The 24368-nt window shown below is 37.8% G+C and overlaps 1 protein-coding gene across 1 annotated transcript in view; it reads left to right on the forward strand.

The window, feature by feature from the left end:
* Positions 1-24368, forward strand: part of DNAJC3 (DnaJ heat shock protein family (Hsp40) member C3) — a 58293-nt gene that overhangs the window by 22100 nt on the left and 11825 nt on the right. Inside the window, exons 3-9 of the mRNA XM_065901721.1 lie at positions 9120-9244; positions 11266-11340; positions 16191-16343; positions 18273-18454; positions 18892-19011; positions 21568-21673; positions 21759-21879. Of these exons, the coding sequence (XP_065757793.1) occupies positions 9120-9244; positions 11266-11340; positions 16191-16343; positions 18273-18454; positions 18892-19011; positions 21568-21673; positions 21759-21879 (882 nt within the window). The remainder of the gene's footprint in view (positions 1-9119; positions 9245-11265; positions 11341-16190; positions 16344-18272; positions 18455-18891; positions 19012-21567; positions 21674-21758; positions 21880-24368) is intronic.

A 24368-nucleotide genomic window follows, 5' to 3' on the forward strand; every position in this document is an offset into this window, starting at 1 on the left:
TATTTTATTTTTTTCTTTTTTGGCCCGGGGCCCAAGTGGGCCCTGGCCCGCTGAGTGAAGTATTTTAAAATGTTTACAGGATTCTGGGTGAAATACATTAAGAAACTAAATACACAACACTTGAGTACATATGGGTCTAACATGAGAAAATTTTCAGTGTAATCGAGACTTAATAGTCATCCCTAGGTGGCCTCAGGGGATTGCTTCCAGGACCCCCTTGGATGCCAAGATCTGTAGATACTCAAGTCCCTCATATAAAATGATGTAGTATTTGAATGTAATCTACACACATCCTCCTGTATACTTTAAATCATCCCTAGATTGCTTATAATGCATAATGTAGTGCAAATACTATGTAAATGTAATGCAGATGCTCTGTGAATATCTGTGGAGCAAGTTTTTTCCCAAATATTTCATACCTGTGGTTGTGGAACCTGCAGGTACGGAGGTACTATATATATATTTTTTTCTACCTTCTGAAACAGATGTCACTGAATACAGTTTAATTTTCTCGATGATTTGAGAGCAGTGATGTAATAGTTACTTGGAGGCCTTTGGGGGAATCCTGCAGTTCATTGCCTGTTTATTGTTGGTTAGACTCCCTCTGCCCCTTAATCTGTTACTTTTTATTGCTTGCTTGTGTCTGCCTGTAGCATCAACTGTCTTTGTAGTGTTTAATCTTACAGGACTGTGAGAGATGAGATGACCAGAGTAAATGTTAATAGGGTGTGAATGAGGTCTCAAAGATTTTCGTAAAAGTCACTACATAAATTTTTTGACATTGCTATTCTTCATTCCTTTTTAATTTACTTATATATTCTCACCTTTATTTAGGATGGTTAAGAGTGACAAGTGAACCTGCAGAGTAAGGAGTGGTATATTTTTAATCAGATACAGTTCTGCTCACTAGAAGAATCATTCTATTGTGATTTACTATATAAGCAAAAAGTAGTTAGGTTTTGGCTTGGTGATGTTTTTCTTCATGCTTTTTAGATTTTTATTACTGATGTTACTAACTCTCTGGAATAATAGGAAACCCAGATTTTAATCATAGCTTTGCCGCTGGATAATTCTGTGACATTGGTCAAGTCATGTAAGAAAATGTAGGCTTAAATTAGAAGTGACCTGCATGTTCCCAGCAGTTTTTACCCTGCCACTCAAAAAAGGACATTCTGAGAAGATCAGATGAGAGACCTGTGTATAAAGATTTCTTTGAAAATAGGTGACAATCACATGTGTAAGGTATATAGAAATATTGTCTTTGAAAATTAAGACTTTTCTAAAAGCAGAGTTAGTATGTTAATAGGGTTTTCTTAACTATGTGAACTTTTGATGATTAGCTGACCTTGGAAAGCCACAGTTAGTTGGCATGACAGTTTGCACTAGTTACTTTTCACGAGAGACCTTGTACTGTGTGACCGGGTCACTCCCAAGTCCACACTTTTTCTGGTGATTCGAGTTGTCTTCAGTGCTGCAGCATGACAATTAACATTTTTTCAGTTATTACCTTAGATAATGCAAGTCTTAAAAAAATATTCTTTCTTGCTACTATGAGAATAGTTGCAGAAACATGTACATCTACTTATTTTGTACTTTATTATTTGCTTTCATTAATCTCACAAATTAATAGGAACATTAAGGGCCATGGCATATTGTTAGCATCGTTTAGCATCGTTTAAAATGACTGCCTATTTTTCTTTAGCTTCACTACCATACAAGAATTCCACAGATGGCTCTTACCCAAAAATACCCAATAAAATATTTATTGTCTACACTGAAAGACATAAATTAGTAATGCTAAAACATGGTAATTTATTTGTGAAATTCAGAAAAGGGAGAAAGTGAGACACTGCTAATGCATTCAGAATTTGAATAGTAAAGTCATTCTCTTCATGATAATTTGGCAAGTAGCAGTGATTCTCAAATGGTACACTTAGTATAATTTGAGGAAGACCTGTATGTTTTGAGACTTTCATTGTTTTAGTTTATATAAAACACTGGTATTTTATAATTAACCATAGATAAGAGAGCTTAAATTATAGTTGATGGGAATATATAGTAGGTAAGGATGGGTTGATGTAGTATCATGGCCTGTTGAATCTCTTTAAGAGATACTTGTTTATGAGAAGAGAACTGTGGGTCTTCTATTTCAGTTGTCGTATTTACCAAACATCAAATTCATTGTGGCCATGTTGACTGCTTCAGATAACCAGTAAGGTAGTGAGTGAGCCCAGGTCTCCTGACTTCTAGACCAGCAAGTTGTGCAGTTACTGTAGTTATTGCTGCAGATCAAAAGATCAAAGAACTGTGCTACTGTAAAAGGTACAATTTTTTTTTTTTGTGGTAAAATATCACCCATAATTTCATTTCAGTTCAGTCGCTCAGTCGTGTCCAATTCTTTGCGACCCTGTGGACTGTAGCACATCAGGCTTCGCTGTCCATCACCAACTTCCGGAGCTTACTCAAGCTCATGTCCATCCAGTCGGTGATGCCATCCAACCACCTTATGCTCTGTCTTCCCCTTCTCCTCACACCTCCAATCTTTCCCAGCATCAGGGTCTTTTCCAATGAGTCAACTCTTTGCATCAGGTGGCCAAAGTATTGGAGCTTCAGTTTCAGCATCGGTCCTTCCAATGAACACCCAGCACTGATCTCCTTTAGGATGGACTGGTTGGATCTCCTTGCAGTCCAAAGGACTCTCAAGAGTCTTCTACAGCACCACAGTTCAAAAGCATTAATTCTTTGGTGCTCAGCTTTGTTTATAGTCCAACTCTCACATCCATACATGACTAATGGAAAAACCATAGTTTTGACTAGACAGACATTTGTTGGCAAAGTAATGTCTCTGCATTTTAATATGCTGTCCAGGTTGGTTATAACTTTTCTTCCAAGGAGCAAGTGTCTTTTCATTTCATGGCTGTAGTCACCATCTACAGTGATTTTGGAGTCCAAGAAAATAAAGTCTGTCACTGTTTCCACTGTTTCCCCATCTATTTGCCATGAAGTGATGGGACCAAGTGCCATGATCTTAGTTTTCTGACTGTTGAGCTTTAAGCCAACTTTTTCACTGTCTTCTTTCACTTTCATCAAGAGGCTCTTTAGTTCCTCTTCACTTTCTGCCGTAAGTGTGGTGTCATCTGCATATCTGAGGTTATTGATATTTCTCCAGGCAATCTTGATTCCAGCTTGTGCTTCATCCAGCCCAGTGTTTCACATGATGTATTCTGCATATAAGTTAAATAAGCAGGGTGACAGTATACAGCCTTGACATACTCCTTTTCCGATTTGGAACCAGTCTGTTGTTCCATGTCCAGTTCTAATTGTTGCTCTTGACCTGCATACAGATTTCTCAGGAGGAAGGTCTGGTGGTCTGGTATTCCCATCTCTCTTAAGAATTTTCCACAGTTTGTTGTGATCCACACAGTCAAAAGCTTTGGCATAGTCAATAAAGCAGAAGTTAGATGTTTTTCTGGAACTCTCTGGCTTTTTCGATGATCCAGCAGATGTTGGCAATTTGATCTCTGGTCCCTCTGCCTTTTCTAAATCCAGCTTGAACATCTGGAAGTTCACCGTTTACGTATTGCTGAAGCCTGGCTTGGATAATTTTGAGCATTACTTTGCTAGCGTGTGAGATGAGTACAGTTGTGCAGTAGTTTGAACATTCTTTGGGATTGCCTTTCTTTGGGATTGGAATGAAAACTGACCTTTTTCAGTTCTGTGGCCACTGCCGAGTTTTCCAAATTTGCTGGTATATTGAGTGCAACACTTTCACAGCATCATCTTTAGGATTTGAAATAGCTCAACTGGAATTCCATCACCTCCACTAGCTTTGTTGGTAGTGATGCTTCCTAAGGCCCACTTGACTTCAGATTCCAGGATGTCTGGCTCTAGGTGAGTGATAACACCATCGTGGTTATCTGAGTCATGAAGATCTTTTTTATATAGTTCTTCTGTGTAATTTTGCAACCTCTTCTTAATATCTTCTGCTTCTGTTAGGTCCATACCATTTCTGTCCTTTTTTTTTTTTTTTTTTTTCATTTCTGTCCTTTATTGTGCCCATCTTTGCATGAAACATTCCCTTGGTATCTAATTTTCTTGAAGAGATCTCTGGTCTTTCCCATTCTGTTGTTTTCCTCTGTTTCTTTGCATTGATCACTGAAGAAGGCTTTCTTATCTCTCCTTGTTATTCTTTGGAATTCTGCATTCAAATGGGTATATCTTTCCTATTCTCCTTTGTTTTTCCACTTCTCTTCTTTTCACAGCTATTTGTAAGGCCTCCTCAGACAACCATTATGCCTTTTTGCATTTCTTTTTCTTGGGGATGGTCTTGATCACTGCCTCCTGTATAGTGTCAGGAACCTCTGTCCATAGTTCTAAAATATCACCCATAATTTAGTACATTGCTTTAAACTGACTATATAAAAAATTCATTAGATGTTTATACTTCCAAACTTCTAAATTTCATAATGTACTTTATCTTTTTAACTTTTCCTATGATTAGAAATTGATGTTAGAGTTTGTAATACAATTTAGGTAGTGGCATCAGGTGTATCAATGCATCATTTTTTATTATAATGTTGTAGCTGACAGTATTTATGGTTGTGATATCCTTTTCTCATTTTCATTTTTGAAAAATTATGTGGTTTGCATTTTGAAAATTACTTAAGCATGGTATATTTTATAAATACATTTTTGCACAGAAAAATGTTTATGTATTAAAACTCAGTAGCAGCACAGATAACTATAGTACAAATCTGTTGGTGATGTGGTTTGAAATGTTTTTGCATCTGGCATATAGATATTTTTTGGCAGGAGTTTTATGATTTGGAAGTGTTTGGGTTGGAAACTGTGATTTAAGAAGAGTGTTGGTGTCACTTTTTAAATAGTCTTCTTTTTTTTTTTTAATTTTAATTTTAATTTTTTTATTTTTTATTTTTCAGTGGGTTTTGTCATACATTGATATGAATCAGCCATAGAGTTACACGAATTCCCCATCCCGGTCTCCCATCCCACCTCTCTCTCCACCCGATTCCTCTGGATCTTCCCAGCCCAACAGGCCCGAGCACTTGACTCATGCCTCCCACCTGGGCTGGTGGTCTGTTTCACCACAGATAATATACATGCTGTTCTTTCGAAACATCCCCTCCTCCCTTCTCCCACAGAGTTCAAAAGTCTATTCTGTACTTCTGTGTCTCTTCTTCTGCCCTGCATATAGGGCCATCGTTACCATCTTTCTAAATTCCGTATATATGTGTTAGTATACTGTAATGTTCTTTATCTTTCTGGCTTACTTCACTCTGTATAATGGGCTCCAGTTTCATCCATCTCATTAGAACTGATTCAAATGAATTCTTTTTAACGGCTGAGTAATATTCCATGGTGTATATGTCCCACAGCTTCCTTATCCATTCATCTGCTGATGGGCATCTAGGTTGCTTCCATGTCCCGGCTATTATAAACAGTGCTGCGATATCTATTTCACTTTTTTTTAATATTTGTTTTTTGATTTGGCTGCATCAGGTTTCAGCTGGGGACACATGGGACCTTCACTGGGCACGCAGGCTTAGTTGCTCTGTGACATGTGGCATCTTAGTTTCCTGACCAGGGATCAGAGCCACATCCCCTGCATTGCAAGGCTGATTCTTAACCACTGGACTACCAGGGAAATCTCGCCTCTGTTTCATTTTTATGAAGTAGTCTGGCACAAGTTTTGTTTAGACATTTTATCCTTAAGAAACCACAGTGCAGGTTTCCTGCAGTGAGGATGCCCTACCTCTCATTTCTGCAGCATGGTCTTAACATGGATAGTGACTCCTAGGGTCTGAAAACATTTCTTTGGTACACCTTGCAGAATGTCTTACATATATCTGGCACAAATGAATGTCTAAAGTGGTGGATTAAATGGTGGATGTGAATGAAATCATAGATTTCTTCAGTTGCTTGGTAAGAAAACCAGTATCACACTTAACATAATTTTGCTAAATCCATGGCTGCGTTCATTTGGCACTTAAACCTATTGTGGTGCTTTCTCTTTGAATTTCAACTGCACTTGTGAAAAGGGGATGAACATTACTCTTGACATTTACACTAAAGGAAGCAGAGTATTCTAGTGACTTTCCCAAGGTCACATTCCAGTGTAGAAGACCATAAACTTTTTAAGGATAGGTACTATCTTACTGTTGTTATTACTATTATTATTTTAGTCTCTGGTGGTGCTGAGTTAAAAGTTTGAATGAATGAAGGGGTAGAGTTGGGTTAGCTGAGAGCAAGAATGAAAAGTTTTTTATTTATTTATTTATTTTAATTGGAGGCTAATTATTTTACAATATTGTGGTGGTTTTTGCCGTACACTGACATGAATCAGCCGTGTGTATACATGTGTTCCCCATCCTAAACCCCCCTCCCGCCTGCCTCCCCATCCCACCCCTCTGGGTTGTCCCAGTGCACCAGCTTTGACTGCCCTGTTTCATGTGTCAGACTTGGACTGGCGATCTGTTTCACATATGGTAATACACACATTTCACTGCTAAGGAATGAAAAGTTTTCTGTGCTTCTGCAAGGGTGGTATTCTTTCTGCCTCCCGCTGCCCCCATTTACAGCATCATTGGTAATTGGCTTTCTGATGTTTTTCTCCAGATAGTAGTTGTATTTTCTTTACTAGGGCTAATTTTCTCATATTTGAATTGTTTGACAGTTTTAGGATTAGACTTTCATTTCTCATATTCAAATTTTGAATAAACTAGTAAAACACTTTGACATGTTTTCGAATGAAGTCTACGTTTGGAAGTTTTCCATATGTAGACTTGCATATGATTTATATAATGAGCTGTATTGTATTTGGATGGATAATAGGGAAAGTTATTATTTTCAATGTTATCAAATCTTATAATGTGAGAAACTAAGCATGTTTCTTAAGCCAATTCTTGTTCAGCTGCTCCTTCATGTATTAGGATACAGAAACGGGCACTGGTTCTAGGAACTGACAGTGTTTTAAGATGCAGACCCAGGAAAGGCTGTTTTGATTTGCCGTTTAAGTGACCCTGTATCACTGAGCACGTTGATTCTTGGATATGCTGAACCATTGACATTTGATTCTTTATTTTTAATAGGTTCAGTGTTATAAATTGGGCTTCCAATTTATAAATTGGGCTTCCAATCCCATTTCATATCTTAAAATACCTAAAAACTGAATAGTAAAATAAGTGAATGCCCCCAGAATATTTTATATAAAGACTTTATATAGACTTTAATAACAAGCTTTTTCATACATAATCTTCTTTGATGGTTTTTCTGCATAAAAACATTTAGCCATTTGTTTTCCCTGACTGCCTCATTCTTTCACTGTTATATTATAGTAAAATATACAAATCAGAATTTACCGTTTTTAACCATTTTAAAGCATGTGGTTCAGTGGCATGAAGTGCATTCGCATTGTGGTACAACCATCACCCCCATCCATCTCCAGAACTTGTTCATCATGTCAGAATGAAGCTCTGTGCCCATCATGCAGTTGTTTCCCATTTCTGATCCCCCTCTCTTCTCAGACCTTGGCAGCCACCACTCTAATATCTCTCTTTAAAAATTTGATCATTCCCGGTACCTCATAGAAGTGGAAACATAAAATATTTGTCTTTTGTGTCTGGCTTATTCCACTTAGGATAGTGTCTTCAGGGTTCATTTACATTGTAGCATTTATCAGAATTTGATTCCTTTTTAAAGGCCAAATAACATTCCATTGTCTGTATATACCACATTTTATTTGTCCACTTGCCCACCAGTGGACATTTAGGTTGTCTCTACCATTGGGCTGTTGTGAATAATGCTGCTCTGAATATAGGTATATAGTTATCAGCTTTCAATTCTTTTTCTTCAAGGTTATACCTTAATAGTTTGTACCTCTTAGTCCCCTATCTCTATATTGCCCCTCCCATCTTCCCTCTTCCCACTGGTAACCATTAGCTTATTCTTTGTATCTGTGAGTCTGATTCTTTATATCTGTGAGTCTAGTCATATTCACTAGTTTGTTGTATATTTTAGATTCCATATATGTGATATTATACAGTATTTGTCTTTCTCTGACTTACTTCACTTAGCATAATGCCCTCCCAAACCATTCATGTTGCTGCAAGTGGCGAGATTTCATTCTTTTTTACACCACATCTTCTGTATCCATCATCTGTTGACGGGCACGTAGATTGCTTCCACATTTTGGCAATCAGCTTTCATTTCTTGTGAATATGTGTACCTAGAAATGGAATTGGTGGTCCATATGGTAGTTTTGTGTTTAGTTTTTGAGGAGCCTCTATCCCACAGTAACTGCACCATTTCACGTTCCCTCCTACAGCACACAAGGGCTTCCATCTCCACTTCCTCGCCAGTACCTTCCCCCTTGCCTTCTTTGCTCCCTCCTTCCTTCCGTCCCTCCTTCTCTTTCTCCTCCTTTTCTTTCCCTTTCTCTTCCTTTCCTTTTTCTTTTCTGTCTGCTTACCTTCTTTCAGATGTTGTTGACTCTCACCTTGCTCTCTGGTCTCGCTCTCCTTTCCATTCTCCTTCGTCCAGTGGTCCATACCCTTATTTCTTCACTGCCATTTTAGTTGGAGTTTGGGAAAGAGCAGGGATTGCACATTCAGTGTATCATTGTAATTGGGAGTCTGTAATATTCTAAAATCTTGTGAATCAGTGTAGAGTACATATTCTCAATCAGTATTTCATTAAGAAAATTTCAACAAAGACAAACAATTGCATACTTATAAAAGTTGAGCTGAATATAGTTAATATTCTAGAGCAGAAGTTGGCAAACTTTTCCCCTAAGGGGCCAGATAATAAATATTTTAGGCTTTGCAGCTGTATAGTGTCTATATTTTTCTATATTTGGGCAGCTCTTTAAAAGTGTAAAAACTTAGTCTGTGGCTTGCTTTTGGCTTAAAGGCTACAATTTGCTGAACCTCTGTTCTGGATTTATTTGCAGTGATCTTGTTAGGCAAAATGACCCAGTATTGATGAAGAAGTTCTTTTCTTAATGCTTTTCTTAGTAGAAGTGCAAACTTTAATACTGTTAAGGTGATTTGGTTTTTTTGAATAAAGTACTGCAAGTTAATATTTATTGTTTTAATTTTCAGATGGTGACCCTGATAACTATATTGCTTACTATCGGAGAGCTACTGTCTTTTTAGCTATGGGCAAATCAAAAGCAGCACTTCCTGATTTAACTAAAGTGATTGAATTGAAGATGGATTTCACTGCAGTAAGTGCACCTAAATTTTCTTAAAAGGAAAACTTAAGGAAACTTGGAAGAGGTAATTTGTTTCTTAGGGTGAAATTTGGCATGCTAGGCATAACTGGAGGATGTAGAAAGCCACTGTGATGTAGTGGACTGGGCAACAAGAGAAATTCAGTCCTCGGAGTCATAGGTATGTGTGAAGGAGGCACAGTGGAGTGGGACATTAGGTAATTTTTAGAAGCATTGCAGGCAGATTCTTTATCGTCTGTGCTACTAGGAAAGCCCAGGAATACTGGAGTGGGTAGCCTATCCCTTCTCCAGGGGATCTTGCCAATCCAGGAATCAAACAGGGATCTCCTGTGTGGCAGGCGGATTCTTTACCAGCTGAGCTACCAGAGAAGCCTAGAAGTGTGGCAGTGATGTCAGCTTTGTGGAAAGATATCTGTGTGGAGGATGGGGTGTAGGCTGAGAAATGAGCTGATGAAGAAGCTGTTGAATTAAGAGGCTGTCAGGTGACGGATAGCAGTTTCAGTCAAGGCTGTAGTGGGAACAATAAAGAAGAGGGAGCAATGCAGTTAAACAGTGGTCTGTGATGAGGATACAGTGTGAATTAGAGTCCTGCCCTGAACCAATACTCAAGCTTCAGAAGTGGAGGAATTTATGGTCTAATAGGATATCTTGACAGTTGGCAGGTCACTGTAATGGCTTAAAATAATAGGACCCAATTATATTGTCTCAAAATTAATTTGGCAGTTCATTTATTTGTGTGTTTGTGTCCTGCTGTAATCCAGAAAGGATTTGAGATGACTGATTAGATGTGGGTGAATGTTTGGTTTGAAATAATTGTATTATTTTAAGATAGAATTTGCAAGTGTCAAATTTTGTTTATTACTTTACCCAACTAAGCATAACCATCCACAAAGGTTAAGTAGCTTATTTTCCTAGCATTATAGTATTTATTAGCCAGTTGAAGTGGCTTTACTTTTGCTTTTTATGTGTGTTGATGCATTTAACAAAGGATTAGGGAAATTTTTATGTACTGTGAAAGTAATAATATGTCTTAGTCGAATATTGGTGTGGTTTCTGTCTACGGTAGATGTTCATCATCAGAGAGTTGGTATTCTTGGAAGATATGGGATTGTGCACATTAGTAGAGGAATATCAGAGTTGACTGATGGATGTTAAAGAGGCCTTGTTATTCTGGTTATAGTGGAGTAAACATGTGCATTAAGAGTTAATAAAAAACAAAAACTATGTCCAGAGCTTTGATTAGTAAAGTCCCAAGTTACACAAGTTTTATTAGAATTACAAAAAGTTATTATGATGGCTTAAAATACTTTTTAAGTGAGATATAACTCACATATCGTCAAATTCACCCTTTTTTAAAGTGTACAGTTTGGCAGCTTTTATTGTAGCATATTCACAAGGTTCTGCAAACATCACTATTACCTAGTTCCAGAACATTTTTATTAGCCCTAAGGAAGCCCTGTTCCCATTAGCTGTCACCTCCCACTTCTGTCCTAGCCCTCGGCAACCACTTCTCTCTCTCCTCTTCTCTCACTTCTCTCTGTCTTTCTGGATTTGTCTGTCTTGGATATTTCATATGAACAGAATCATACAACACATCGTCTTTTGTGTCTGACTTCTTTCATCTAGTGTAATGTTTTCAAGGTTCATCAACATTGTGGTATCTGTCAGTACTTCATCTCTTTTTATGCCTGAATAATTTTCTATTGTATGGACATATCATATTGGCTTCTTAATTAGTTGATGGGACTTTGGCTTGTTTCTACTTTCTGCCTGTTGCTTTGAGCATTCATGTGCAAGATTTTATTTATTTGATATAGTAAAAAATATTTTTAAAGGAGCAGACTCTAACAAAATTTATAAGTAGTCATTAGTTCCAAGAATTATTCTCAGAGGGCCAAGTCATATGGGTATAAGAAAAATTAGTATTTCATTAGCTTATTTAGTTTTATTCTTTGGGTTTAAAGAAAATTTAGTATACTCAGTATACTCTTTTTTTTTTTTTTTTTCTTTTTTAGGCAAGATTACAGCGAGGTCACTTATTACTCAAACAAGGAAAACTTGATGAAGCAGAAGATGATTTTAAAAAAGTGGTAAGTTAAGTTCAGTTTTTATGTGTCTCTGCTAAGATTTATTTTGAGTGAACATACTGAACTTATTTTTTTATATGTTAAGACATTTTAATAGTTTTATACCTGAAAAGGAAAATTGTTTGATTTGTGTATGTAAGAATCACAGTTCCTGAATTAATATTTAGTGGATGACATCAAAGAATCACTTTAACGGATGGAAGATAAAGTGTATGGGACAGATAAGTAATCCTCACTCAGTTTATACAGCTCATGATCTGCTTTGTCCTCCATGAGATCTAGACATGTCAGCTGAGCTGTTCTGAAAGTTGCCCGAGTGACCCAGGAAACCCTTTGCCTGATTTGAAAGGGATAGTGAAACAGAGTCTCAGCAGGAAATTTTGTAATCAGCCATGTAGCTACTTTACAAAGTGTAAATCATCTTGGATTTGTTGAGGGAGATGTTACAGATTACATGGAATTGAAGGGATTATACCCTGAAAAAGGATTTGAAGAGACACAGCTAGATGATGTCTTCATACCCTCATGGGGCTTGTTTTAAGATCCACTTGTTTTGTTTCACATGGATTTGATTCTGGAGTGTTCTAGAAAAGAGATATTTATACACATATATGTGTGTGTGTGTGTGTGTGTGTGTCTTTCATTGTTTATTATTTGCATTTTTATAGTTTATCAGAATGCTTAGTTACTATGATGACAACCACTATGAAAATAAAACTTCTGTTTGCGTAACCTTTGTCACAATAGTCAGTCATATGCAGACAAATCCAGAACACATTAGATATTAATTGTATTGAATCAGAAGCTGACACTCATGGTCTTAATAAAATTCAGTGTCATTGTCAGCATTTTGCCATCATTTATCTTTTGTGCTTTATTGATTTCTCAAATTGAAAACCCTGTGGTACACTGTTCAGCATCGCACACCGATGAAATCTGGAGGGCACCTGACAAACTGCCATTCTGACCCCATCTCTCCCTGAAACATGATAACTGATAGCAGCTCTCTGTCCAGAAGCCCCTGTGCCTTCAGAGGAGGCTCCAGGCCCGCAAGGTGGTTAACATGCCAGTAGTACAGATGCCCTGGGTCAGACAGTCTGTAACAAATGGGAGGTTTCTCACACTTTGAGCTTCATAGATCAAGTGCCATGAAAGAAGGCATCTCCTGACCTAGAGAGAGAGATGTGACAGGGAGGGAGGAAGCAGGTGCCTGGGCATCAGTGGGCACTGGGGGCAGGAGACGGTGTGTCCGGTCTTCTGGGGAACCTGGAGCAAAATGCAGAGGCTCAGCACTGCCCCCTGCTGGCTGGACACTTGACCCTCGTGGACTGCTCTTCAGCCATGTTTGTATGCTCTTCTGCTTAAGATAAACAAAAAGATTCAGTGTCATTTTATGTTTATCTGATATTCCCTGGTGCTTGGGAACTTGTTAGAGAGGAGGCTGAAGGACAGGCGGCAGGGAGTCAGTAGTGCTGGAGAAACTTTACCTGGCCCAGCCCTCTAGATACACAGCAAGTGTTGTGTAAACATTTGTTAAATGGATGAGTGATAAAACATAATAATTAGTTTCCTTCTTTTTAATAAGTGCTTAAACTTAGAGTTCTTTTTCCAGTTACAAAGACTAGAGTACTCTTTTAGAAATACCACAATTTAGAATAAAGCGTTAGCACAAATTAGTCCTTACTGGGCATTGGATGTATCCTTTCGGTAAAGTGTGGATGTATCTTGAGTTAATGTCTTTCCTGTCATCAGTATTAAAGCCTCTTGGGAGTGATAAGGGGATGTTCATGAAGCTTCACACTTGTAATTATTGTCTGACAGTCACACTTCTGCTCATGTGTTCTTAAACCTGCCCTTGCTGCTCTTGTCACAGCGTTCTTCCATGAGAATGTACACCTGTACTGAATGATCTTTCCTTTTTATTTGACATTTTTATTGAGAGAATTATAGATTCCCATGCCATTGTAATTAATAGTACAGAGAGATCCTGTGTACCCTTTACTTAGTAACCCGTTTTCCCCAGTGCTAATATCTTAGGAAACTATGATATTATAACAAGGATTTTGACATTGATACAGTCTACCAGTATCTTGACTATGTTAATGGATACAGGGAAAACTGTATAGAATTACATACACACAGATAAGTGAATATTCATTTCTTAGATTCTTGTGCATTGATTTCATATCCTGCAGCTTCACCAAGTCCATTGATTAGCACCAGCAGTTTTCTGGTGGCCTCTTTAGGATTTTCTCAATGTAGTATCATGTTCTCTGCAAATAGTGACAGTTTTACTTATTTTCCAATTTGGATTCCTTTTATTTCTTTTCCTTCTCTGATTGCTGTGGCTATGACTTCCAAAACTAGGTTGAATAAAAGTGGTGAGAGTGGGCATCCTTGTCTTGCCCAGATCTTACAGGAAATGCTTTCAGCTTGTCACTGTTGCGTGTGATGTTAGCTGTGGATTTGTCAGATATGGCCTTTATTATGCTGAGTTATATTCCTTCTATGCCTACATTATGAAGAGGGTTTTTTTTTTGTTAATTATTAATAAATGTTGAGTTTTATCAAAAGCCTTTTTATGCATCTATTGAGATGATCATTTGGCTTTTATTCTTTAATTTATCAGTGTGATATATCATTGATTTGCAGATGTTGAAAAGTCCTTGTATTCCTTGAATAAATCGCACTTAATCATGGTGTATGATCCTTTTAATGTGCTGTTGGAGTCAGTTTGCTAGTATTTTGTTGAGGATTTTTGCATCTATGTTCATTATTATTTTTTTCTTCGTAAGATAGTGACCATGATAAATAAGAAATAAAGTATTGTAAAATAGATAAAGGTTTGGCTGAAATGTAAAATACCAAATAAGAGAAGGGATATCAAGAAACCTGACAAAAGGAGGTAGGGAAGTATCAGCAGCGTTCAGTTTCCATGTGTGACTGTCCTCGAACATGAGAGGGCAGTTGAGAAGAGTCAGCAACCTTGGGAAGAGTGAAAACCTTCATCTCACTTAACCCTCTTTGACACTCTCCCGAGTTATAAGTTTCAATCTTTAGTTTGTTCCTCAAACTTCTTTCTTAAACCTTTTTGGAAGAATCTTCTCTTTCTCCTCCACCTCCACCCCCACCCCGCTTCCCCCCCTGCCCCGATGAGGCCCCGATGACCCGAGCCCTCTGCTCTTTTCCCATGGAGTGAGGGAAGTGACCATGGGAGTGAGGCTGAGTCCTCCATCCTCACCCATGCCCTCCCTCACCTGCCTACAGGGAAGGTTGTGTGGAGGAGGACAGACTCTACAGTTTGGGAGAGAAGAGATGCAAATTCCATCCAGAGGAGGCAGTTATCAAAAAACATCTACCTTTACCCAGAGCAAAGTGACAGCACACACACGTTTAATACTCCTTCCAGTGTGGTGTTTCATCAGAAGGATTCGACTACCTCGAGGATGGTAACACAAAGACAAGCATGCCATGGCCCAGAGCAGAGCAGCTTCCTCAAATTGGACAATTTAGTCACGTAGGGAAAACCCACTCCCAGAGTGAGCTGAGGTTACCAGTTTATAGTTAGCTATGAATATTTGGAGTCCTAGCCATTCCTTCAAAAACCAAAGATTAAAAATACAGAAAAAATATATGAAGTATCCTCTAAGAAACAAAATGGAGAAATGCAGACCCTTTACCAAAAATTAACATTCTTAAGGTTTCTCATCTGCAGTGTTCTCTCCACCAGCTAGCTGGTGGAGGTGTTTTTTAGACAAGAGTTCACTGAAAGGGGAAATGGTGTGATTGGAGAATTGAAGGAGAGACATTTCTAGAAATAACCTACTGGCATTTGCACCTCACCCAAAATGGGAGAGAGCCCATTAACTGCAATTTCCATCTTAGTAGGAACATTAGATTTCAGGAATTAAATATAAACTGTAATCTCAAAAATTTTTTTATAAAAAGTCAGTAGTTTCTTAATGTAGGCACCCTTTTTATTTTTTTTTCGTGAGCCATTAGGCTTAAGATTTTTCCATCTGGAGGAAGAAACTGTTAAGAGTGACTGTGCTAGAGGCCCGGCTGGGGGCGGGAATGAGCTGTAAGCAGATACAGGGATCTCACTGAGATGGCAGAAACGGTCTAAAACTGTGCGAATGGTTGCATGCTTCGTAAGTTTGTTAAAAATCATAAAATTGCACATTCAGAATGAGTGAATTTTATGATATATAAACTATACCTTGGTGAAGTTGTCTTTAAAAAAAAGACAGTATACAAACCTCCTAAAGCCACTTCATAGGCCTTTTAAATAAGCTGTTACTCTCTTATTTTTCTCTGTAAAGTCTTCCTTATTGTACCTCAACCCCTCTGGCATCAAATGTTTTCTTATACCTCTAAAAAACTTCCCTTTCCTTCATTTTCCCTATGCCTTTCAGTATTGTGGTACAATTATTTTATACTTAAAAAATAAATTCTTAAGAAACATAACTAGAAAGCAAAACACGTGAAGCTCAAGTGTTTCTGCAGAGCCACATGTCAGAGAGTGAGAGCGATGTTTCCCTTCATTCTTTTCCTTTTCACAGCCCTAAATCCATTGCTTCCCAGAAAGTCGTGGCGCCCCAGGTCTTCCGACTCCAGCCGCACTACCCTCTCTCTCGCATCACACGGGTGGGAATAAAGATGCCTTGGCTGCTGCTTCCCACGGTGGTCAGCGCCTGGGCTAGTCGTGGGGGGGCCTGGTGTTGCCAGTGTTTCCCTACTGATCCCGCAGTAAACTTGAATGTTCGCAAAGTTCAGATCATTGTGTATATTATGATTGTTAGTCTCAAAAAAAAAAAAAAAAAGCCCTGTTTAATTTCTTCTTATTGTTACAGCTCAAGTCAAATCCAAGTGAAAATGAAGAAAAGGAAGCCCAGTCCCAGCTAGTCAAATCTGATGAAATGCAGCGTTTGCGCTCACAAGCACTGGATGCCTTTGAGAGCTCAGATTTTACTGCTGCTATAACCTTCCTTGATAAGATTTTAGAGGTAAGTTTTTTTGCTCTTGCAGCCGACAAGCCTGACAGTTACTGCCTTTTCCTATGAGATATGTTTATATGCTTTGACATGTTATATACCCCAAAACTCCGAGGTAGCATAAAATCAGATTGACTCTGGGGTTTTGTACTCTTAATTGAAAGATGGCATTTATACAGAACAGAAGTTGGGACTGAAATTTCCAGTAAAATTACTGAAGGTGTGATGGGGTGGGTCTTGCATATTTTTATACATTGCTTGCTTTGCTATGTTTGTTTGCTATTGCATTTTTTGGGGGGTGGGGCAAGAAAACTCTAGAGGTTAGATAATGGGGTAAAAGATAAAAGTTGGTTGCAACAAAAGGAGAAATGATGTTTGGGAGGAAAGATGAGTGCTTAGAGTAAGAAGTTTTTAGGGAAGAAGCCAGATGAAGAGTTGATACAATTTAGATGGTTCTAGATACAGAAATCTACATCTGCCTCAGCAAGGACTTAATGACAGGGAGTGAGGGTATCAGAAGGAAGTCTAATAACATATTCAAATGGAAGCAGTCATAACTCATATTTATCATTTTCACAGTGCTTTGTACAGTCTCGTTTTATCTTGGTGATAAGCTCATTATGGGTGTAGAATGGCTACTTTCTGATAGTTTTATAGAGGAAATCATGTGAAGTGAAATTTCCAGTGGAATTCACAGTTTACTAGATTATTTTGTTAATGCTTTATTAAGAAAACATAAAATTATGATTCTTACCTTCTAATAATTATCCATCTTGACCTGGCTCGTTGTCCATGGTGTTTAATTTACATACAATGTTGATTTTGATATCTTCATGTGAAAAGTTGATGTGACTTTAAAACAGCTCTACGAAATATATAAAGCCACTTACATGGGTCTTTTTGGTGGTGAGCTTTTGGATGTATATTTGGAAGGATAATGGTGGTTTACTAAACATTGTCAACTTTTTGATAAAATGGAAATGGAGATACTTCAGCCTTCTCACATTTTTTCTCTCTCTTTTATTTTTGTGATATGAGGATTTAATTTCAAGGAGGTAACATTTTATAAAAGTTCATTTAATTTAGTTACTAGTAGAATAAAAATATTTTGTGAACTTAGAACCTAGATTATATCTTTCGAGACTAGAAATTAGAATTGTTGATTAAGTATAAAAATCCAACTAGAGAATATTCTCTTCAAAATCAAAAATGCCTCACTGGAAACCACTTTCTAATAATAAATGCCCTGTTTTCTTATTGTCAGTGTTTTAGAATTATATAGTTGACAGGGGTTTGGAAAAGGGCCTTGTTAGTGTGTGTGTACACACACACACACACACACACACACACACACACACACACACACACACACACACACTCCTTACCCCACTGGAATATATTTAAGACATCTTCCAGGACTTCCCTGGTGATCCAGTGGTTAAGAATCCACTCGCCAGTGCCGGGGACACGGGTTCAATCCCTGGTCTGGGAAGATTCCGCATGCCCTGGGGCAGCTAAGCTGTTGTGCCACAAACACTGAGCCTGAGCCCTAGAGCCCATGAGCTGCAGCTGCTGAAGTCTGCGCACCTAACGCCCGTGCTCCACAGCAAGAGAAGCCGCTGCAAGGAAGCCCTCCCCACAGCTGGAGAGGAGCGCCTGCTCGCCACGACTAGAGAGAGCCTGCAGGCAGCAACGAAGACCAGTGCAGTCCCCTCCCTCCCACAGAAAAAAGACGTCTTTGGAGAAATTACTTGACCACATCTCATTATTTTTGTCACATTTAAATTGTATCAGACTTTTAAACATTGCTTACAATATAGAAGTCATCACTTTAATTGAAGATGTTCTATGTTGAGAAATATGTAGATAAGATATGTGGAGTGCAGGTATGAATGTACGTAATTTACTGTTTCTTTAAGTCTAGTTCTTTTGTTTCTCAAGGTTTGTGTTTGGGATGCAGAACTACGAGAACTTCGAGCTGAATGTTTTATAAAAGAAGGGGAACCTAGGAAAGCGATAAGTGACTTAAAAGCTTCGTCAAAATTGAAAAATGATAATACTGAGGCATTTTATAAAATCAGCACGCTGTACTATGAACTAGGAGACCATGAACTGTCTCTCAGGTTGGTTCTAGTAGCATACACACCTCAACATCTTTTTAGTGTTTGCAGTAACAGAGTACTCCCATTTTCTTTTTAATTTTAACTTTAATAAAATTAGGGTTAGGGCTTTTTTACATATCTATAATTTTGTGTTATTTCTAAGTTATTCCGCTTTTACATAGTTATTTTCATGAAGTATGCTCAGTAAGGTAAATAGGATAGCTACTACATTTACAGAAGCAAAATTGAGTGTTTAATATGTTACCTCTACTTGAGTCATTTTGAACTTGAATCAATTTATGTGTGTGCATAATACAATCCCATATGTAAAAGTGTGATAAATAAGTCAGTGTTATAGACAAAAAATACCTTTTGTTGTGATTTCTGTATTTAGTATGAAAAACCATTTATTAATTATTTTGACATGGAGTATTTTCCTTCTTTAAATACGTGAGCAGTGAAGTTCGTGAATGTCTTAAACTTGACCAGGATCATAAACGGTGTTTTGCACACTATAAACAAGTAAAGAAACTTAATAAGCTGATTGAGTCAGCTGAAGAGCTCATCAAAGATGGCAGGTAAGGCTGTGGTTTGGGGGGTTCCACTTTCCCTCTGATGTCTGGTCATGGGCACAGAATTGAACTACTTACTTTTTTAGTCCTGGAGGGTGGAGGATCTTAGATGGCATTGGGGCTTAACAAAACTATCACACTTATACACTTTTTGAATAGGGCAGAATACAGATGATGGTAACTGTATAGTATTCTTATCAGCAAATTTATTTATATTTTCCCAACTATTTATTGAATTTCTCCTATGTCAGGTACTGACCACATACTGGGCAGGGAGGAGGTTAGAAATGAACATGAAATTTAGTGTGGGAGATGGGCGTATAAACTGAGTATTAAAAGGTACTATATTAATATATCTAGAGTGATGACGATGTATACAGAGTATGAAGACGCTTTCTCTCAGTATAGGATTCAGGGTTAATAGTTCTTTTGTTAAAACATTTGAAAAATATTGTATAATTTCTCTCTGGCTTCCACGGGTCCTGATGAGAAATCCATTGTCCATCTAATTGTTTTTTTCCCCCTAAAGATAAGGTGTCATTTTCCTGGGACTGGTTTTAAGATTATTTCCTTATCTTTAGTTTTCAGAGGCTTAACTGTGATATATCTCAGCATGGATTTCTTTGTGTTTATACTGTTTGGAGTATCCTTAGCTTCTTGGATATGTGTGTTTAATGTCTCTTGTCAAACTTGGCAACTTTCCAGCCATTATTTCTGGGAATCCCTTTTCAGCCCAGTTCTCTCTCTGCTTTCCTTCTAGGACTCTGACTGACATAAATATTAGATTTTTTTTTTTTTTTTAAGTTTTAGCCCCACAGTCCCTGAGGCACTATTCATTTTTCTTTTTCACTTTCTCTGTTGTTCAGATTTAGTAATTTCTGCTGTTTGAGTTCACTGACCCTTTCTCAGTCCTCTGCATTCTGCTGTTGAGCACGTGCAGTGAGCTCTTACTTCCGTTTTTATACTTTTCAGTTCTAAACATTCTCTTTGGAATTTTTGTATCTTGTATTTTTTTGCTGAGACTTTCCATTTCTTTGAGGCATTATATTTTTCCATTTGCTTTAAGCATGCTTGTTAATTGCTGCTTCGCCCCCCCTGCCCCACCGTGGCTACTTTAAAATCTTTGTCAGGTAATTCTAACATCTTTGTCCTCTTGGTGTCGGTTGGAGATTCTGTTTCTTGGTATGTTTAGTTTTTAATTGAAATCTGGATATTTTCATTTTTTAAGATTCTGGTTTTTGATTCTTCTGTTTTGGGTGGCTTCTTCTGACATTGTTTCTGCAAAGTGAGCATGAGGGGCTGGAGGGTGGGCACCACCTCGGTAACTGGAAGATGAAGGGAGACGTTTCCCACTTGACCTTTGTTGCTACTCAGGCTGTGGGATTCTCCTACTACTGCTTGGTGAGAGTTTGGGGGGCCTGGATCTGATCAGGGGTGAAAGTTCTGGCTCCCAACTTGATGTTCTCCAACGCCACCTTGGTTGGGATGTGGACACAGCTCATCAGAGGCTCACCAGAGAAGTCTTGCCTCTCCAGTTGACCTGCTGATGTTGGTGGGAGTTGGGACCATAATTTTCTTATCTGAGTCTTCTCATACTAAAAAAAGTATAATGTCCAGGGTATTTACACAGGTATCTAGCTAGAGGAGTTGGTACCTCTACTCCACCTTCCCAGAGGCTAACTTTTTTTTTTTAAGTGAAGCACATTATTTTCTAACTGAACTTTCTTTTTGATGCAGAAAGTTTATTATGGTATCATTTATGTAAAGTTATGTAATATTTGTAATTGAACTTTTAATTTCTAATATTAGTTTCACATGTAGTTTTAAGAAATAAAGTGAGGTCTTACATACTCTGTATAGTTTCTCACCATCTTAGAAATCTATAGAACAACATCCCAACTAGGATTTTGACAATGATGGCTAGCTTTTGTTTTAAGAGTTATCTTTAGACCTGTATTTTAATAAAGCAGCATTTAAGTGTGACAGTTGTAGCACTTTTGGAATAATCTGCCACAGCGGCATGTAGATACATCTTGTAGTTTGTCCTTACTGAGGAAAGGAACAATGCATAACATGACTAGTAGTTTTCACCAGTTTAAAAAAATGCTGAAGTAGCTGTTTTTTTTTTTTTTTTTGAAGTAGCTTTTATTGTTCTTAGAAAGCTAGTAAAGTTGGGGGTTTCTTTTGCAAGAATTACCTTATACTCAGTTATGAATATTGATATTTATTATATAAAATAACATGCAATGGGTTTTGTGATTTTATAAAATGTGTAGAAACCAGGTGTGTAAACTGATCTCTGTTTTCCTGAAGGTGCTTTGTGGTAGTCAGACTTTAATAAGGTGTTTTCTTCAGCTTCAAAATCATGAATCTCTTTCTATAAAGAATCCATCATTTGCTTTGATTAGTTAGTTCTCACAGGGGTGCTTTTAGGAGGAGTCTTTGAGGGCATGTATTCTTTCAGGTCAGTTGATGAAGCAACATATAGTGATGAGTAGAGGGTCTTTTTCTTTAGCTCTGGAAATAGAATTGTTTACTCATCATGATTTGCTCATTTAATAGGTACGCAGATGCGATCAGCAAATATGAATCTGTCATGAAAACAGAGCCAGGTGTTCCTGAATATACAGTTCGTTCAAAAGAAAGGATTTGTCACTGCTTTTCTAAGGTAAATTGCTGACTCATTTCTAGAATTGTAAAAACTTGACATGTGGAGTAACAACCATAAGTTCTTTTCTCACATTTACCTTTAGGACGAGAAGCCTGTTGAAGCTATTCGAGTCTGTTCAGAAGTTTTACAGGTAGAACCTGACAATGTGAATGCCCTGAAAGATCGAGCAGAGGCCTATTTAATAGAAGAAATGTATGATGAAGGTAAATCTTTAAGGAATTTGATTTGCAGTACCTCAAAGTTGATGTATGTGCAGTTAGTCCGTTTAACATCCCTTTGTTTAGAACAAGTTTACCTGGAGATGTTGGCGATATTAGAAAAATGGCACAGGACCTAAAAATTACTTTCTTAGTAAATCATTCTTTCTTGGTGGAACATGAGAGGTGTACCATGTAAGGAAAGAGTTCTGCTGTTGAATCCAGTACAGTGGAATATAAAAATAAAAATTTTAGCTGCTTTATTGTAGACAAGTTAGAAAAGATGAATAACAAAATAGAAAACTCAAATTATAGATCTCATATCTCCAGAGGTAATCACTGCTCATTTTGGATTTATATCTTTCAGACTTTTATCTGTGCATATATATGAGTGTGTATATGCCTATATACGTATTCTATGCATATACGTTAGACATACAGCAGACATATATGTGGCATATATGCCTAGATATAAAATGACCCTCTGTGATCCCTAGATAGTGTGAAAGTGTTAGTGACTCAGCTGCTCAGTTGTGTCCGAGTCTTTATGACCCCATGGACTGTAGCTGCCAGGCTCCTCTGTCCGTGGAATTCTCCAGGTAAGAACACTGGAGTGGGTTGCCATTCCCTTCTCCAGGAGATCTTCCCAATCCAGGGGTTGAACCTGGGTCTCCCGCATTGCAAGCTGTTAGTAAATGTCAGGACAGCTGCTTATCCAACTTTGTTCAAGTAGCAGAGAGTTTCCTGCTAGATGTCGTAAGCACTTTGAATAAAAGCAGTGCTCTATTTTTGGAGGATAACTAAGGCCAGTACAGTAGTCATACAGAATCCTTTCACATATATTGTTTTGTGACCTTTTTCATGTGACATTATACTATGAACATCTAAATGAGATGATTTTAAAAGAAGTGAGCCTTATAGCCCTTAATGATAAGTTTTGGTTTCAAATCAAGTATAAAGCATTTAAGATCGAAAACAGTAAGGGTATGTTTATGGGGAAACTTGATTTGTGGTACTGTGATTTTTTCCCCCTAATTGCTGCATATTTATTTAACGAAATGTGCAGATAGTTTAAGCATAGTAAGAATGCATTATAGCAATGATAAAACTGTACTAAGAGATAACTGAACTTATAATTAAGAAAGATTTGTGGTACTCATTTTTAAGGCAAACTGATCATTTACTTTCTTCCTGCTTTCTTCAATTTAAAAAGAATCTTCTAAGTGGTTTCCTGGGAGTGATGACAACTCTAGTTGCACTGTGGAACATTTTTATGGTATATAGTCCTTGAGGTCTGATTGAGGCTTGAAATGTATGTGAGCAAAACGACAAATTTTCAGATTCATAAGACTGTCAGTAAGGCAAGTGATCTACACAGATGCCTTTAGCTTGTGTGCTCTTTTCACTCTTGGGCTCCCAGAAGGCTGTATTCTAGGATTTTGCATTCCAGTTAGTTGTTGGAAGGCTTCATTAATGTGTGCTTTTCTTCTCTGTATGTAAACCCTCAGCTCTGAATGTGAAATCAGTGAAGCTGCACAAGCTTTTAAGCTTAGCTGTTAAGAAAAATAAAAGGTTCAATTTTGTAGGCTGCTACATATAAGTTAAAACATGCCTTTGTATCTTGAATGTTAAAGCTACTTATTTTTTAGGGAAATTTGATAGCTTGATTCCTGAAGAAAAGATGTTTGATGATAATTTAATAGATCTATCTTTGAAGTCTTTTTCCTTATATGAAGGCTTTCTATATTCTGTTTGCTGGTTTTACCTAGTGGATGTGAAGTGATAACTAGTGGTTTTAACTTACATTTTCCTAATGATTAGTGATTGATGTTGAGCACCTTTTCATATGCTTGTTGGCCAGTTTTATACCTTTGGAGTGTACCATTTATTTTTGCAATGTGATTTCCATCAAGTAACTTATCCTGTAATATTTTACTTTCCTTATATGTACAATAAGAATGCGAACAGTACATACTGCATAGGACTGTTGTGACAGAGAAAGAACATGAGAGGGTAGTTGAGGAGTCAGCAAACTTGAGCAAAGAGTAAAAAAACTTCATTTCACTTAACCCCCTTTGAAACTCTGCTGAGTTACAAGACAGAGAAAGAAGACGGTGCTCAGAAAGGGATGCTTAGTGCAGTGCTTCTACTAAATGGTTTCCACTGTACCTATTTTTAGAATAGCTGTTGGTAACTTGCATTGACTTTGCTATATAAATGGTACTTAATGGGATAGCTTGCTTCTAGCTCTGACCTTTGGTGGTTTAGTTGCTCAGCTGTGGCCGACTCTTTGTGACCCCATGGACTATAGCCCGCCAGGCTCCTCTGTCCTTGGGATTTCCCAGGCAAGAATACTAGGGTGGGTCGCCATTTCCTTCTCCAGGGGATCTTCTTCCCAGGGATTGAAACTGCATCTCTTGAGTCTCCTTCTTGCCAGGCAGATTGTTTACAACTGCCTAGGTGTGACCTATGATTGCCGCACTAACTTCATCTGA

The sequence above is a fragment of the Muntiacus reevesi genome, chromosome 11, assembly GCF_963930625.1.
Source record: "Muntiacus reevesi chromosome 11, mMunRee1.1, whole genome shotgun sequence".
NCBI classification, from domain to species: Eukaryota; Metazoa; Chordata; class Mammalia; order Artiodactyla; family Cervidae; genus Muntiacus; species Muntiacus reevesi.